This window comes from Parasteatoda tepidariorum, chromosome 6, assembly GCF_043381705.1.
Source record: "Parasteatoda tepidariorum isolate YZ-2023 chromosome 6, CAS_Ptep_4.0, whole genome shotgun sequence".
NCBI classification, from domain to species: Eukaryota; Metazoa; Arthropoda; class Arachnida; order Araneae; family Theridiidae; genus Parasteatoda; species Parasteatoda tepidariorum.
The window spans coordinates 29752441-29769122 of NC_092209.1; the positions used below are offsets into that span (position 1 = coordinate 29752441).

The following is a 16682-nucleotide window of genomic DNA, read 5'->3' on the forward strand; positions in this document are numbered from 1 at the left end:
ATAATAAAAGCAAATCGTCATGAAAATAGTTTACAGGATAAGTCATACCAAAAGTAAAATTGTTTTACATTACGAACAAAATGTAGTTTTATCCATGACTCTTAAAAGTTTTCAGTTTAATTTTTGTTTGAGAAGGATTTTAAGTCACAAGTGAAATTAGAGAATACTTTTATTTAAAGAACTGATATATATTTTTACCCAAACAATAAAAAAGTAAAGCTGGTGAAAAAAAAAAGAAGTGTAGGTAACTTAGTTTTTTCTATCACTAGAAAAAATTGAGTTGATGCATGTCATTTGAATTACTTAGCATTTGATTTACATAAGCATGCTTTTTGTAATTGGATCTGAGTTTACTTTTTTAAAAGAAATTTATTTAGTCAATTAAAGTGAGTGCTAAAAATTATTTGTCATATTGCCCTTTTTCACTACAAAAAATATTGGAATCTAGCACTTGACCAGAAAAAACGTTTTAGCTCAGAAACAATTGCATCATCAAATTCATTGTTCTTTAACTTAGGGGGAGAATATAGTTTCCAAATTCAATGATAATTGAATATAATGTTCCAATTTTCAATGAAAAATCATAAAGATTGGCATTCAAAGATATGGTATTGTTTCTTCCCTAAAAAGTTCTTAGTAATTTTGAAATGACTGTACTGATTTCTAACATTTATCATAATGACAGAGTATAATAATTGCTAGTGCTTAACTATTTACGTTTTGCATTGTTAAGAGCTTTTTAAGTTAGACTAATAATGATTACAGAGCACTTTAGTGTGTGTTGCATAAAATTGCTAAAATAATCTAAAAACAAACAAAATAATCAATTCTTTTATTTAAAATAAATAACAATTTTAAATAATATAACTTAAAAAATTTACAATGCTTATTTTTACAATATATTTCCTATAGGGTGGTAATTCAACGTGTGTGTGCGTGAAAAAGAAATTTAAAAATCCTAAATAAATTCTATGCCTTCAAATTTATATTTACTAATCTCAGTCTCAGGCATCCATATTTCTCCATCCAACGTAAAAGCTGTAATGAAAGTGGCAATCTGTCCTTCATTTTCTTCTGTTTTTAAAGCAATTATAACAGAATCAGAAGTACCAGGTATAAACTTGAAAGAAGAAAATCCATGTGTTGGTATGAGAGGTCCAATTGTGCTTAGGGAGATTTGAGTAAAGTCCTCATTGGCTTTCAAGAGTAAGTTGGTACCTTTCTTTTCATCTTCTTTGTCATTGTAGATGGTAGGGCTGGATCTTCTTGGCAGGAAAAACCAATGTTTATGAATTTCACTCCATGCTGCGGCTTCATGAATCATATAACCTGAATTAAATGAAGAAAAGTTAGATAAGGATGGCCACAGAAAAATGCCTGAGAAAAAACAGCAGAAAGCCACAGCCTAAGAAAAAAAATTCTTAGGCTGATTTTATCAAACTTCCCTGATTTTTATAACCAGTGGAATAAATTTTATGAATAATTATTCAGTTATGTCTTATTCTTATACAACAAATATATTACCATACACTTTTAAGTTAGCGATACGAGTTGAAAATAAATAATTAAAAATAATTTACAAAACCAATTTTCTAAAAAAAAAAAAAACTTCTGATATATTTAATATAAATTCTCTGATATTTCCTTTATTTTTTCACTTTTTTAAATTTTCTGTTCAGCTTTGTGTTGTTAACGTTTCGTGAAGTGGTTATGTACTACAAGATGAACGTGAGACAAAGAATTAAATTTTACTTGAATCATTGTTAAAATTTGATTGCACAAAGAATGATAATTAGAGCATTTTTAACATACAATTTATATAATTTTTTAAAGGTTTTGAGAGGGATCTTAAAACCATATTTAAATTCCAAGCCCTTTTAGTGAAATTTTAAGGCAGCAAGAAAAATACTTGAGGAGCGGAAAATAGAATAAAATGATATATAAAATAGAGTATGTGAGTTACATCTTTGTCAAATAAACTAATTTTTCTTTCATAAAAATAAAAGACTCTATTTAAGAGCTTAATCTTAGTAGAACACGCTCAATGATGTTTTTGTGAATTTGGAAAAAATCAGCCTTCAATGTATAAAACACCAGGAAACAATTTACATAAGACTTGTTTCAATTGATTATATTATATTATTGATAGTTGTTAATTGATCAACTTTTAATTAAGCATTAACATAGCTAATAATGTTATGTATAACTTATATCAACTATATTATAACTATATAACAATATTATGACTTATGCCAACTATAACTTAAAAAAAACAACAATTGTTTTCGAATTGCCACTTAACATGCTTCTCCAGTAAGGTATAGAGCAAATAATTACAAACATTGCATAAGTAAATACTGCAAATAATTACTCATATTATGAGTTATGAAGCAGATCAGAGGTGTAGTTGAGGGGGTACTTGGAAGAATGTAGTACTACTTCCATTGATTTTTCGATAAAATAGCATTTTTCACTAATTTCTCAATGGTAATGGTTTTTATTAATGGCAATTGTTTTTTATTTATTGTAAAGTTTATTAATTTTTGAAGTTGTTGTGTGATGAATTTTTTTATTCTTTTAAAGTTTTATAAAAAGTAGTTCTATATGCAATATCATATTTTTGCAGTAGACATATTTGACTGAACATATTTGAGTACTGAAGTCATCTGCCAATGACCCATATTCTTAAAATACCCTTTTCCATCCCAGCTGATAACATAAATTCAGAAGAACAATTCTAAATAAAATGGGAAAATCTTACTTTAAATTGGTCATAGTTTAAATAATTTTAAACCAAATACAGTTATAAAGAAAAGTTTCATTTAACTTGATTCAATTTTTATTTAATTTATTATTTTTTTTAAAATATTTTAAATTTGGTTGGTCTTCTGCTTGAATCTTAATGTATTCCAATAGTGTTTACATGATACAAAATATTGTTAAAAAAATAATGTTGGAGTTTTTAGTGATCTCCCACTGAAAATTTCACCACAAAACTGATTAAAATTATTATAAAAGGAATATGAGCTATAGTGTGAATAATAGTAAATATTAGGTGAGTTATATTGCAAATAATTACAAACCAGGAAATTCTATGTTTGCTGATCTTCGAAGACTTAGGTAGTTATTTCTCCAATCTTTATGTTCAACTTCACCAAGTGGTGAAATAACTTTTACCCATTGGGGATTGAAATTAAGTAGCTTTCCTTTAGATGAAGTCCATTCTTTTCCCAGTCCTCCCACATAGAGATGTTGATTTTTCACAGTGGCCCATTCACATTTGAAGCCTATTACAGAAAATGAATAAAATATTTGATGAAAATACTTATAAAAATAGAATTAATTATTATAAACCGTTTATATTTTTCTAATGGACATTTCGAGGAAAAAAAAGATTAAAAACTTTAATTAGATAATAAATATTTACCGGAGTTCACAAAAATGAAAAATTTTTACGAGTCATTATAGACTGTTTTTTCACTTCTATACAAAAAAGAATAAAATATTTGATAAAAATGCACATAAAAAATTGAACTGATGAAAGTTTAAATTAAATTGCATAAAAATGTGTCACACATATTATAATTTTTTATTTTATTTATCTTTTACAAATAAACATTTTGAATAGACAAAAGAAATTTGAAAGCTTTAATAAATTAATTATTAACAGGAATCTACAAAAATGAAAATTTTTTCGGAGCCATTATAAGCTGTGTTTTTTATTTCTATTTTCCAAATAAACATTTTTGAAAAAAAAGAAACTTGAAAATTTGAATTTAATAAATTAACTATGTACAGTTTACAAAAATAAAAAAATTTCTAGAAGTTGGCATGTTATAGAATGGAGAATAGTGCAACAGCTTTTTGCTTTTACTTTCCATTCTTCTAAAATATTACTCTAAAATATATAGTAAAAATATTATATTATTGTTAATATTTTCAAACATATTAATTGTATAGTATTATTAGTATTTCAGTATTATATGATATTGAAAAATTATTAGCTATGATTTTAAGCAATTGGCATTTATAGATCTCTGATTATTATGTTTAGAAGAAATTGTTAAATTTGAGCTATATATGAAACAGTCTGAAAAAAGCATAAATATTATCACAGAAACAATTATACATGGGCCATGGTAGCCCAGTGGTTAGAGAATCGGAGGTAGAGGTTCGATCCTCGACTCTGTTAGACTCGAGTAAATGCGATGCACATGCTCGTAAAATCTGTAAAATCGGAAATCCTGTGATTTGTCACTGAGCATTACCATGGGTACAGGGATCTCGAGAAAATTTCCTTCCCCTTCGGATCTATGCTTAACTCACTGGCGGTTAAGGAAATGGGCAAAATTGGGAGAATGTTTCTCCCCTACACACAGTTTCCCTATCAATTAACATGGGAAAACCGGTTTTGCTATGCAGAGAAGACTGCAGGTTAAAATGCGACTTTTTACGTGCAGAACCGTCAGTGGGTTAAATTGAGGAAGTGGCCCCATGAATGAGAGGTGCTGCCGTCTATCCATGAGGTTCAACACTAAGACGTAATTTCCCCATTGCGGTGCTCTCTCATCAAACGAAAGACATACATTCTTGACTTAAGGCCAAAGGCTGATGAGCTTGAAGTTATTAGAAACAACATAAACATACTATAGTTTGGTTTGATAATGAAGAACTTTTATCGGTATCCGAACACAGCTGTATTTCTGTGACTATTTATAGCTTTTAAAACAAGCAAACTTAGTAAATGTCACAATTTTTTTAATATTAAAATTTATAAGTGATCAAACTTCAAATAATGATGGGCAGTTCTATCACAATTCCTGTACAGGACCCATACAAATTAACTGATCAATTCAATCATGAAAAGTATTTTGCAAAGATGTACCTCAGTCTGAAATGTCTTTGTTGCATTTGACATAGAAGTGTCCTGACAGATAGTATTCTTAAAAGGGAACTTTTTACAATTTTATTTAATTCAAATTAATAATTTTTACAGCTTGTCCATGTCACTTTAATTATTGCAATTATTTTTAAAATCCCACCCATTGATGCCTTAACAAGGTTTGATTGCACTTCAGAAAAATACACTAAAAGCACAATGCTGTGACCTTGGATTAAATTTATGATTCAGCATATTACAAGATTTGATGAAGATAAATTATTTGGGATTACAAAGCAATATATATATATATTTTTACTTCAAATCATAATCTAAAATCAGTTACTTCCTTATTACAAAAGTGAAACTGTTATTTGTTTGATTTATATTAAAATAGAATGCAACTTAATTTGAGAAACCGATGGTGCAGACATAAAATATAATTCGAATTATTTCTTATTACTTCTTCATAAGAATTTTTTAAGATAGTGATCTATAAGCGGTGAGAAATAAAAATATTTTTTATTCTAAATTATTTCAACTTTTTCTTGTGAAAGAATGAAATTTATTTAATTTTTCTAATTGTTATATCTACTTCTTTAAATTTTACAAAATTCTTTGAAATACATTCAGTTTGAACTTTTTGAGATAGCAGAAATAAAAATAAATAAAGTGAAAAAAAAAACATAAGTTAACAAATAAAAAATAAATTTAGTACAAATAAATGAATTAAAGAAAATAAACATCAAAAGATTTAAATCTTTTAACATAAATAGTATATACATATTTGTGAAATTTTAACATTTTAATTTCTGTGTCTTTTTAAAGTTTGTTGAAATTATATAGAAAAACAATTCAAAATTTCTTATGCAACTCAGGTATTTTTTACCAACAATTTTTATATGGTAGATAGTTGATGTCATATTTATCATTTGTATTGTAAAATTTTAAAAGATACTGATATTAAAAAAATATGCTCATTTCTTATTTATAATTGGTAAGTATTATTTATTAAAACTTCACTTTGAAAAGAAATATATTAAACTAGTCAAATATCTGAAAATAGAAATGGCAAATCAAATATAAAAAATGTATTTGGACTGTTTTTGAAAAATGTACTTGTATTTTGTTAAAATTAAAATGTATTCAATTTTAACAAAATTCATAGTTAAACAAAATCAGATAAGATAATATTATGAAAATCACATGGCATGTCAAAATCAGCCGACAAACTTTTTAAAATTTGCATAAAAATAAAAATTGAGCGCAAAAAAATAATATCACAACAATTAATTAAAGAACAAAAATACAGGAAAAAAAATGAACGATCTAATGCTAGTCATTGGAAAGCGAAAGATTTCTAATCACTTCCAGAGGTGGAAATTTTCCACTTTCACTTGTCTAGGTTTAGAAGCAACTGTCGGAAGCTTGCTTTGTTAAAAAATTACTCTAGATCTAAATTAGACGAGATGATCAACCTATTGAGAAAGTAAAGCTTATTTTTTCCAAGTCAAACTTAACTCATGAAAGACTTTACTTATGCGTGAGAACTTGTTTTTTCCCGATTGTAGTTTTATAATCTATAATCATCTTAAGTGAAAACTTTGTTTAAACTCAATAAGAGGGGAAAAAATGGTTTTAATAGTTACAGTGCTCAATAAAGAATAAAATTAAGTGCCTCTAATTAACTCAGAATACATAGTACTACAAATTATTTTAGATTATAGCCATATTACAAAAAAATAAATAAAATAAACTAATTCAATATCAAAAGTAACAGGCTGTGCACCTTAGTATCTTAACTCTAAAAATGAAAAGAAATACCTTTCGGAATCTTCCCATTCCCATCCGTAAGTAGTATCCATGGAATAGCCTTGTTTTCTTTTAGCTCATAAATGATACCAGTACGATCATCAAAAGCGAGTACTTTGCCGTTAAAAACAACCAATTCTGAAAGCTCCATACCCCGACCATTTTCTGACAGAGTAGACTTCAAAATAACAGGCTCTGGATCCCATTCAACACTGACATACTTTCTTGATGTGTCTATAGTTAAAAATCCTCTTTTTAAATAACTTGTCCAAGTGTAATTTTTTTGCTTATCTTTAGAATCAGTGTCTAAATCTGAAATTATTGCTATTCTGTAACGAATTCCTTTAGGTGTTGTTGAAGGGTTAGTCAATGGGTAAGTTGAATTATATGACCAACATTTTGGCTTGACTTCAGTTACATGCAGGTGGCCATGTTCATCATGATGATGAATATCACTGACCATTTGTCGATGCCTGGTATAAGGTAAAATGGCATACAAGAGTATTAAGAAAGAAACACCAATTATAGCTACCCCAACTACAAATTGAGTTTGTATTCGCAGAGTGGAATTTCCCACTCTGTATGCTGTTGGCATTCGAACGGCTTGGCGCCAGTCTTTTATTGAAGGGTGCATTATTTAACTTCACTAAGTTTTCTTCTGAATTTCCATTTCATTACTTAGTCTTTGATCTAAAAGGAGTGTAGTGCAAAGATCAGCAAACAAATGCAATATTTTAAAATCTTAATAACAGTAATAATACTTTTAATACAGTAATAATTTTTTGAGAAAAATTATTAATAACAAATTTGCACTTAGACCAAAAATGTATAATTTAAGAAACATATAATTTTGAATAAAATATTTAAGGTCATATAATAATAATTTTTAGTTATTTGCAATAAGTTTATTCACTTTCGAAATTTGTTTATTTTAAGTGTTAATACAAGTCACAAAATATCTTGGACTAACCTTTAGTTTTAAAATATAGGAAATAGGTTTACATTCAAACATGAAAAACAAATGAAATTAATTTAAGTATAAAATAAAGAAAAATAATATATCAATAATATTATATAATATTACATTGAAATCTAGCCTATGCTAGTGTTAAAAAAATAGCTATATGATATATCTAGCTTTTTGTCAATGCCGTGTCTCCACTAAAGATAAAAATAAATAAATAAGTAAAATCTAGTTTATTGAGAAGAAATTTAGCAGATGCAATTCTAAATTAGTTTTAGGATCTAAGGTAGGGGTGCACAACCTTTTTCAGTGAAGGGCCACATGCATAGCAGATTGACCAATGAAGGGCCGCATGCCAAAGTGTTTAGACCGACATATTGAAAGCAATTGTTGGTTGTGATTGTTATATAAACATCATTGTTTTTATAACACTAAATTCTTTTTGTCAGTTAACCTTGTAATCTCTTTGCAGAAAATACAATACTTTAAAACGTTTAAAATTAGAAAATGCAAAACTGATTACTTAAGAAGGAAAACAGAATTCGAAAATCAGAATCAATTTATCAGAAAAAATTTAGATAAATTGAAATAATTAAAAAACTATGGAAAAATTGAAATTTTTTTTATCACATTACAAAATACAAAAGTCCATTTAAACATAAATTTTAACGTTAATTTTTTTTTCATAGAATTAAATTTCAAATAAATAAATATTCTAGTCATTAATATAAATTCAAGTTAAATACTTTGATTTAAAGAAAGTTTATAGGGTTAAAAATGATTAAAACTAAAACTAAACCCCTTAAGTGGAAAATAAGACTTAGCATTTATTAGGGAATGTACTTTATCTTTCAGACATTTTTATTTTAAATTAATAATAAGAGGCTAAGAGAGGGAAGAAAAAGAAAGAAGAAAACACATTAAATTTTAAGGAACTATATTCCTTAATAATAAAAAACTATTAAGATACTTGTTTACAACTTTTTATGACGAATATATTTTTAACATGACACTTACTATTTACAATTAATACACAATCAATTAACAATCAATAAAATTTACATTACTTTTCGAAACTTATCTTGATTAAATTTTTTATACAGTTAAAATTTAATGATATACAAATCATTTCCCAGCATATAATCATAAATGATATAAAATGCTCCAAGAAGATAGAAAATGGTTTAAAAAATTTCTTAATGGTTACACTGTAATTTGCAAAATTTTTGAATATTGTGATAATTTTATATACTTGATCATGTGATATTTTTTGAGCCATTAAATGAAAATGTAATGATTGTATTTAAAGACTACTCTGTAATTTTGAACAGGCCAAATTCATTCTGGAAAACAGTCTTTCGACAAAAGCTGTTGTTGTGGGTAGTATTAAACTTAGAGCAAATAACATAATCAGTTTTGGAATTTGTCCTAGATGGTGTTCTTCCTTTCTGGGTTTTTAAATCGCGGAAATACAAATAGCGATGTGTTATTTTTTAATTGCTTGAATACGAATTGCTATGTGTTATTTTTTAATTGCTTGAATACGAATTGCCATGTGTGATTTTTAAATTGCGTAAATAATAAACTCGATGCTTGTTTTTCAAATCGCGTGAATACGAATCGTGTGGCTTTTAAATTGCGAAAGGACTACTCACAACACTTGATTTTTAAAATGCATGAATATGAATCGCGATATATGGTTTTTAAAACGCGTGCATATGAATTGCGAGAAAAGTAGCAACGGATGATATTTTAAACGCCAGAACACGAATCGCGATATGTGATTTTAAATCCCGTAAATACGAAACGCGATGGATTATTTTTAAATCTCGTTAATGTTAATACGAAATGCGATGCGCAATTTTCAGATAGCGTAAATACAAATTACGATGTATGACTTTTAAATTACATGTGACAACAAAAAGAATAGGTTCGATGTGTGTTGTTAAACTTGCACGTGTTCATGGGACTAAAGAATTATGCCGTGTTTTGAATTATTTTTTTTGCAAAACGGACCGCGTTTAATATAAACACATCTCGTTTTTTTTTCCTGGGAAGGTGTTGATTTGGCTAAGATACGTAATTACTTTTTAAGTTACGAAAAAAAATTAAAACTGAATCGAATTTCACGAGTTGTAATATTGTGTGAAAATATCAGGTATATTCTAAATCACAAATAAAAATGCAGCAATAACGGGAAAGAAGAAAAAACACGTTCGAAAAACCTCTTAAAAAATGCGTGTTAAAATCGGTACAACGCAAATGATAAAATCGGCACAAACAGAGCACGTAAAAAATAATTATTTTAATGCGCGATTCAAAACTCGCTTGCTGTCAAACCATAGTATTAAAAATATCATAATCTTTTTAAATCACGGGGAAAACGTAATAACTACTAAAACAATAACCAAAATACTTTAATATTTTAGATGAAATTGGAGTAAATAAAGTCCATCAAAATTTTATGTAATTTAAATGCGAGATTTGAAATTAAAATGTCGCAATAGCGTATAAAAAATATCGGTACTTTCAAAACCTTGTAGAAATGTGTAGCAATAATTTCTAAAATAACGATTGAAAAATAATTTGATTTGCGATAAAATCGTTACAAATAAGCCATGTCAAAAAATGGTTATCTAAATGAGCGATTCTTTACTCGCGATTCGTAATAATATCGTGCTAAAATATCGAAGTTTTAAAAACCGGGCGGAAATGTGCAGCAATAACTGTTGAAGAAAGGATCTAAAGTCATTTAGATTTTCCATGAAGTTTGCACAAATAAAGCGTTTCATAACTTTCAAAAATCGCTATTTCAGAAACTACTTGAAAATGGGTAGCAATAACTACCGAAAAGTCATTGGAATCGGCACATACGAAAAGCGTCAAAAGTGGTAATTAAAATTCGTAAATCGTAATAATGATGTATTAAAAATATTGCGATTTTTAAAACTATGCTGAAATCCGTACCGTTAACCATCGAAAAACTACACTGATTGAGATTGGGTGCGTCAAAAACTTAAAAGTGTAAATTTAAATTACCGAATTTTTTTTATTATTTTTCAAAAACAAATATTTAATTTTTTTCTCTTCATTTTGTTCAGATTGCTGCCGCGGGCCGCACATCGAGGGTTGGCGGGCCGCATTTGGCCCGCGGGCCGCAGGTTGAGCACCCCTAATCTAAGGTTAAATAATAAGCTAATGAATTAAATTCAAAATGTAGAGAAAAAATTACAGAACAACGAAAAAAGGGAAAAAGAAAAATGATAATAAAAAGGGAAAAAATTAATAAAAATCCGGAAAATAAAAGATATAAACACTACTTTTTGCAGATATAATCGTTTGAGCTGATTAAAAGATTATATAATTTATTTCCCTGATTTTCACCAATTTTTTATTATTTTTCTTTCCCCCCCTTTTTCATTGTTCTGCAATTTTTCCCATGTTTTCTCAACATTTTGAACCTATTTTATGAGTTCCATTTACTTGCAGCTTATGCGCAGTAAATATAACTTATTGTTTTTTTTAATTTTCTTTGTTTTTTTCCTTCGTTTTTGCATACATTTATTATGCTATATATAAATATAAAACATGAAATTTCATAATATAAAAGTTGGAAGGCAATTGAAAGTTAAGAAGCAACAAGTGTATTCAATTTGTGTATGTGTTATGGTTTGATTGATTGATTGATGGTTTAATTGACTATATAATTCTAAAGAATAAAACAGGCTTTTTTGACTTCACATTAGTATTATTGTTTACTTTGAAGAAACTTATTATTATTCAGTACATTTGGTTACCCATCATTAATTTTATTTATAATCATAATAAGATTTTATTATAGCATATACTAGTATTATTTCAAATGTAAGCAAAATTAACTTTTAAATAATTTAAATTATTAAATAATTACTTAAATATAAAATTTAAAAAATTAACTGACCTTTCATAAATTACAGTTTTAAAGGTGCATCAGAAGTTTGATATAACTGCTTACATTATTGTTTACTTTGAATTGTTGCACATGTAAGCAAAAATAATATCTATTAAACATTAAAGAATTTGTCTTGTATAATTTGTATATATTTGTCATGACCCAATCGTATTGTATACTCAGGTCATTTTGCCCCATGGTCTATAAGTTATAATATTATCTGAATTGAAGGTTGAATTACCTCAGTATAAAATAAAAATAATAACTAACTTCTTTCAAATGTCAATTTTTGGGGAACACTTTAAACGGTTTTTAATGTAAAGAAAATCATTTCTTATTTGTTAACTAAGTAATATTCCATTTAATTTAAACTAATTTTAAGGAAAACTATAGTTTAATTGGAACAATGAATAATAATATACACAATAATAATAATAAAAAACACTAAAAAAATAAATAATACTTAAAATTAAATATTTACAAATTTGATTCATTTTCAAAAGAGCATCTAACTAAAAAAAGTGGCAATTCTTAAGATAATTGTTTATATTTTAAGGTTTTATATAAGAAGCAAATTTAAATGATTATTTTGAACTCATTTTAAAATCTATTAACATTAAAAAAATTTAACTTATCCACATGAAAATTTTTTAAAATTAAATCAGGAAAAATACAATGTTTTTAAAAAATCACATTTTTAAAGAAAGGGAATCTGAAACCAAGAAAAATCATCAAAGAATCTAACAATTCAAACATCAACATCAAAAAATAAAATAATAGAATTTCATAATATTCATAAAAATCTTACAAATGAAATAATATCTGAAAAAATTGGAATACAAACATGTCATACGGTGACAAATAAACGTAAGAAAAAGGATATTGATTGATTGGTTATCATTTAAATCAACAACAAAACTTCTTCTGCTTATGAAACATTGATTTTATCATTAATGCTCCATCATTTACTTTATGAGCGAAAAATTATATTACTATCCAAAATGAAGATTACTATTATAAAAAATATTATTTCATGCTGCTGATATTTATTTTTTCATTTTGTCTATACATTTATTTTGCTGAACTCAGTGTGAGGATCATTAGTGAGTCTAATCATCAACGTGTACAAGTTTCATTTTGTTCGATATATTACACTTTTAAAACCGTATGCTACTTCTACGTCGCAAAATCTAATTGTTAGTTAGTTATTATGAACGCATAAGTTGAATAAGTTGATTAAATGGAATCAGAAGGAAATGTCAGATTTGCAGGCCGGAAAACAAAACAAACATCTAAAGACAGCGAAAACCCCTAATGTTAAATCATAGAAATCGCACAGTTTTGCCTGAGGGCTTCTTGCAGTGGAAGATGACTAAGATGATAAACCAAACCAGTTTTTATAGCGCATGCGCATTGATGCGATTGTTCTCCCTCCTGCATCACTCCTCCCCCGTAGTACTATGCTGAACGTGAGCTGTGAATTTTGGTAAGTGGAAATTTTATAAATATTAGATTTTATTATTATTTAATATTAGATTTAATTATTCAATCTAGATTATAAAATTAAGTTGATCGGGTTTTTAATTAAGTGATCTTAAATTTACTCATTTTTTTTATCCTCTGTGTGTTCTTCGTGGATATTTCTTTTAATCCTTGTGGTAGCAACTCAATCATAAGATACATATTATTTTTTATTTACAATTTAGAATTATTGTGATTACCCATGTGGTTTTTATTTTATGATTTAAAACATTTAAGATAGTGATCTTTAATGAACTTATTTTTATCTCTTAGTGTTCTTTCCTTAATTCATGTAGGATTTTAATCACTTTCACCTCTTTAGTGTTGTAATAAATTTTATTCCTCAAATCTCACATGTTTTTAAAATTATAGTTATATATTTTTACTAATTACTGTGTGAGGTATTATTCATTTTAAAATTTATACTGAGAATATTTCTTTTAATCCATGTGGCTACAACTCAATCATATGATATATACTATTTTTCATTTAAAATTTAGAACTATTAAAATTATGATTGTGATAACGCATGTGGATTTTATTCTAAGGTTTTAAACTATTAAGATAGTGATCTTAAATATACTTATTTTTATCTCTTAGTGTTCTTTCCTTAATTCATGTAGGATTTTAATCACTTTCACCTCTTTAGTGTTGTAATAAATTTTATTCCGCAAATCTCACATGTTTTTAAAATAATTGTAATATATTTTTACTATTAATGTGCTAGGTGTTATTCAGTTTAAAATTTATACTGAGAATATTTCTTTTTAATCAATCGTTACAATCGTCCATGTCTACAACTCAATCATTATGATGATTTACCTATTCATTTAAAATTTAGAACTATTAAAATTATGATTGTGATAACCCATGTGGATTTTATTTTAAGGTTTTAAACTATTAAGATAGTGATCTTAAATATTGAATGCAACTACTCACTCATATGATAGATTTTTTTAAAATTGAGATTTAGAACTATTATAATTATTTTGATTTGTAATAATAATATGTTTGTTTTAAATAAATCAATATTTTTTTCCACTAAGTGCTTTTTCCTTAATTCTTGTTAATGTATTTGAATTTATTTTAATATGTGACTAATAATTATGGTACTTTTTTTAAAACAGGACTAAAGCTTGACCATTGAAAGATATTTAGCTGTTTGAGGTGATCAACCAAGAGGATAAAACTAAAGTATGCATGAGGTTTTTCAATTTCTTGGTTATTATCTGTTATAGATCTGTTGTAGTATTTATTATGATTAAAATAAAATCTTTCAGTAAGTTACTCATGTGGAATTTCAATCATTTTTACAGTTTTGTTGTTATGATGATTTTTATTTCGCCGTTCTTATTTAGGTTTAAGATTATCCCATTATTATTCACTTTTTTTTAATTCATAAAGGAGAGGGATAAGGGTTTATTGTTGTATGATTGAACATATGTATTTAAATGAAAGTATTTTACTAACCTAATTATAGTTTTCTTTTTAATTTTTTTTTAAGAAAAGCTGAATTGAGGTTTAGCAGTTTTTGTCTGATTGGATGTGATTGTCAAAGAAGATGGGATTAAAGTAAGTAAAAGGTATTACAATTTTTTGGTTATTATCTATTGTTTAATAATTCTTTTGTTTGCATTAATCGAATGGCTGTTTTGATGTTTCTAGAAGGTTACGTAATATTTTGTGTATATTGTAATAGAAAAGGTCATTGAATTTACTATATAAAAAATATTATATTTAATGTATAAAAAATGATTGTGTGTATTTACTCAGGTTAGTTGAAATTATATAGATATAGTTAGTAATAATCATACGTGGTTTAAAAAGATCAGCTGCTAGATGAATTGTGTGTAGGTAATCTGTTATGTTTATAAATCAATTGTGGCATCAAAAGCTGTGATCTAAAAGGAAAATTTGCAGGTGCCAAGTGTTAGAGTTCTATGTTTGAGAAGATTCTTCTAAAGTTCTAAGATTGCTCAGATTGTGTAATTACAGCTAACATAATTATAACTGATATATTATGAGGTGTAGTGTGTTCTCAGATGAGAGCAAATAATAATTTATGTATGTAAAACTGAAAAGAGAATTGCATTCATGTTTCATTTCTTTTAAGATAAGAGTTATGATTTTCTTACCTTTGTCTTTGATTTTTTATAAGATTTATGGTAGTAATTCAACAAGTTTTTTATAAACAAAAATAGTTATAGATAGTAAGAAGAAAGCGACAGGATATCATGGCAGAGTAAGAATGTTAAGCACAAAGATAATATGATTATTTATAGTGTAGTATTTTACATTTGATTAGTTTTTCACTATGTCAGGGGTGTAAATAAAATTTTTTTAAGGACAATTATAAATTGAAGATCACCTAATTAAAATTGATCTATGATGTGTATTTTCAAAATAGTGTAAGACATTCTCTTAGGGGTGTAAAGAAATCTGGTAGGGAGGTTTTAAAAAAGATTAAGCTGTATAAAAACTGAGCAGGAAGCGTTTAGGTGATCTCTTACTCCCAGATATGCTGCAATGTTCAAATTTTTCTTTAAGAACTATGTGCTTAAAGTGTATTCATGAATGTAGTATAAGCTTTATAGTTGTATAAATGTTTTTCTGAATGAGAATAGTTATAGAAAACAAATTAGAAAGCCATAGGCCTTTACCTGCTCTGTGCTTAGCGTGAAAAAATTAATCTCGAGGTTTATGTGAATTTCTTATTTAGCTTACACCTAAAAAATAAAATTTATTTCTGTATAATAACATTTATTCCCTTCCAGGTCAGGTAAGTAATTGAGTCATTTTAAAATTAATTAAAACCTTTTCATAGAATGAGTTCATTTTATTAAAATGGCCTTCTTACATGTATTTTAATTAAATTCTGCCATTGCAGAGTGAAGTTTGATAACAAAAAACAACTGCTAGGTGTGAGCATTCTTTATGTATGTATTGTCCCTGTATTGTAACTTATTGTAACTAAACATAGCAACAAAAAAAAATGTATTATTAAAATGTTTCTTTTAAGATGATTATTTCTTATGTTTTTCATAAGAAATGTGTACTTTATAGGGTGCATTCCTGAATGTTGCATAAGGTTTATAATAATAACTAAGGTATTATAATGTTAGATAATAGTGATACAACAAGTTTTTTGTCAATGAAATATTTACAAAAATAAAAAGAAAGCTACAGGCTGTCATGTACCTCATAGGTAGCGTAAAGAAATTAATTCCAAGACATTTAAATTTTAGACACATATTTGGCAGCTAAATGTAACAAAATTTTACAATTATTGCATATCTGTATATTTTTCCCTTTCCAAATCAGATAAATAATTTAGTAAACTTAAAATAGTTTTTATGCTTTTTATAGAGAGTTCATTTTATTGAAATAGCTTATATGTATTTTAATCAAAATTTCTTACATGTATTTTAAATTATCTATATTTTAATCAGACAATTTGTTATGTCAAGGATGATCTGTGTTTCATGGCATTTAATAATTTTTTCCAAGTTTTGTAATCCATGCAACTGGTAAAAAAATTGCTTTAGTGTTTTTTAAAAGTTACTAAATGTTTTTAA

General features: G+C 26.6%; 1 protein-coding gene and 1 long non-coding RNA gene across 3 annotated transcripts; one reads left to right on the plus strand and one right to left on the minus strand.

Moving 5' to 3' along the window:
- Nucleotides 1-817: 817 nt before the first annotated feature.
- On the minus strand, nucleotides 818-12669 carry LOC107448313 (soluble calcium-activated nucleotidase 1). Of its 2 annotated transcripts, none has more exons than XM_071182186.1 (4): nucleotides 12431-12669; nucleotides 6704-7381; nucleotides 3084-3287; nucleotides 818-1329 (listed from the first exon to the last, which is right to left on the minus strand). In XM_071182186.1, the coding sequence occupies exons 2-4, from the start codon at nucleotides 7323-7325 to the stop codon at nucleotides 959-961; spliced, it is 1197 nt and encodes a 398-aa protein (XP_071038287.1). In that variant the 5' UTR covers nucleotides 7326-7381; nucleotides 12431-12669; the 3' UTR covers nucleotides 818-958. The 2 variants fall into 2 exon arrangements, with proteins under 2 accessions (XP_071038287.1, XP_015918944.1); XM_016063458.3 differs by having other exon boundaries at nucleotides 12395-12514.
- Nucleotides 12670-12745: 76 nt separating this feature from the next.
- LOC107448303 (uncharacterized) lies at nucleotides 12746-16286 on the plus strand. The gene is made up of 3 exons (XR_001584642.3): nucleotides 12746-13072; nucleotides 14235-14301; nucleotides 14612-16286. It is a non-coding gene; the product is annotated as an uncharacterized lncRNA (long non-coding RNA).
- Nucleotides 16287-16682: the final 396 nt, after the last annotated feature.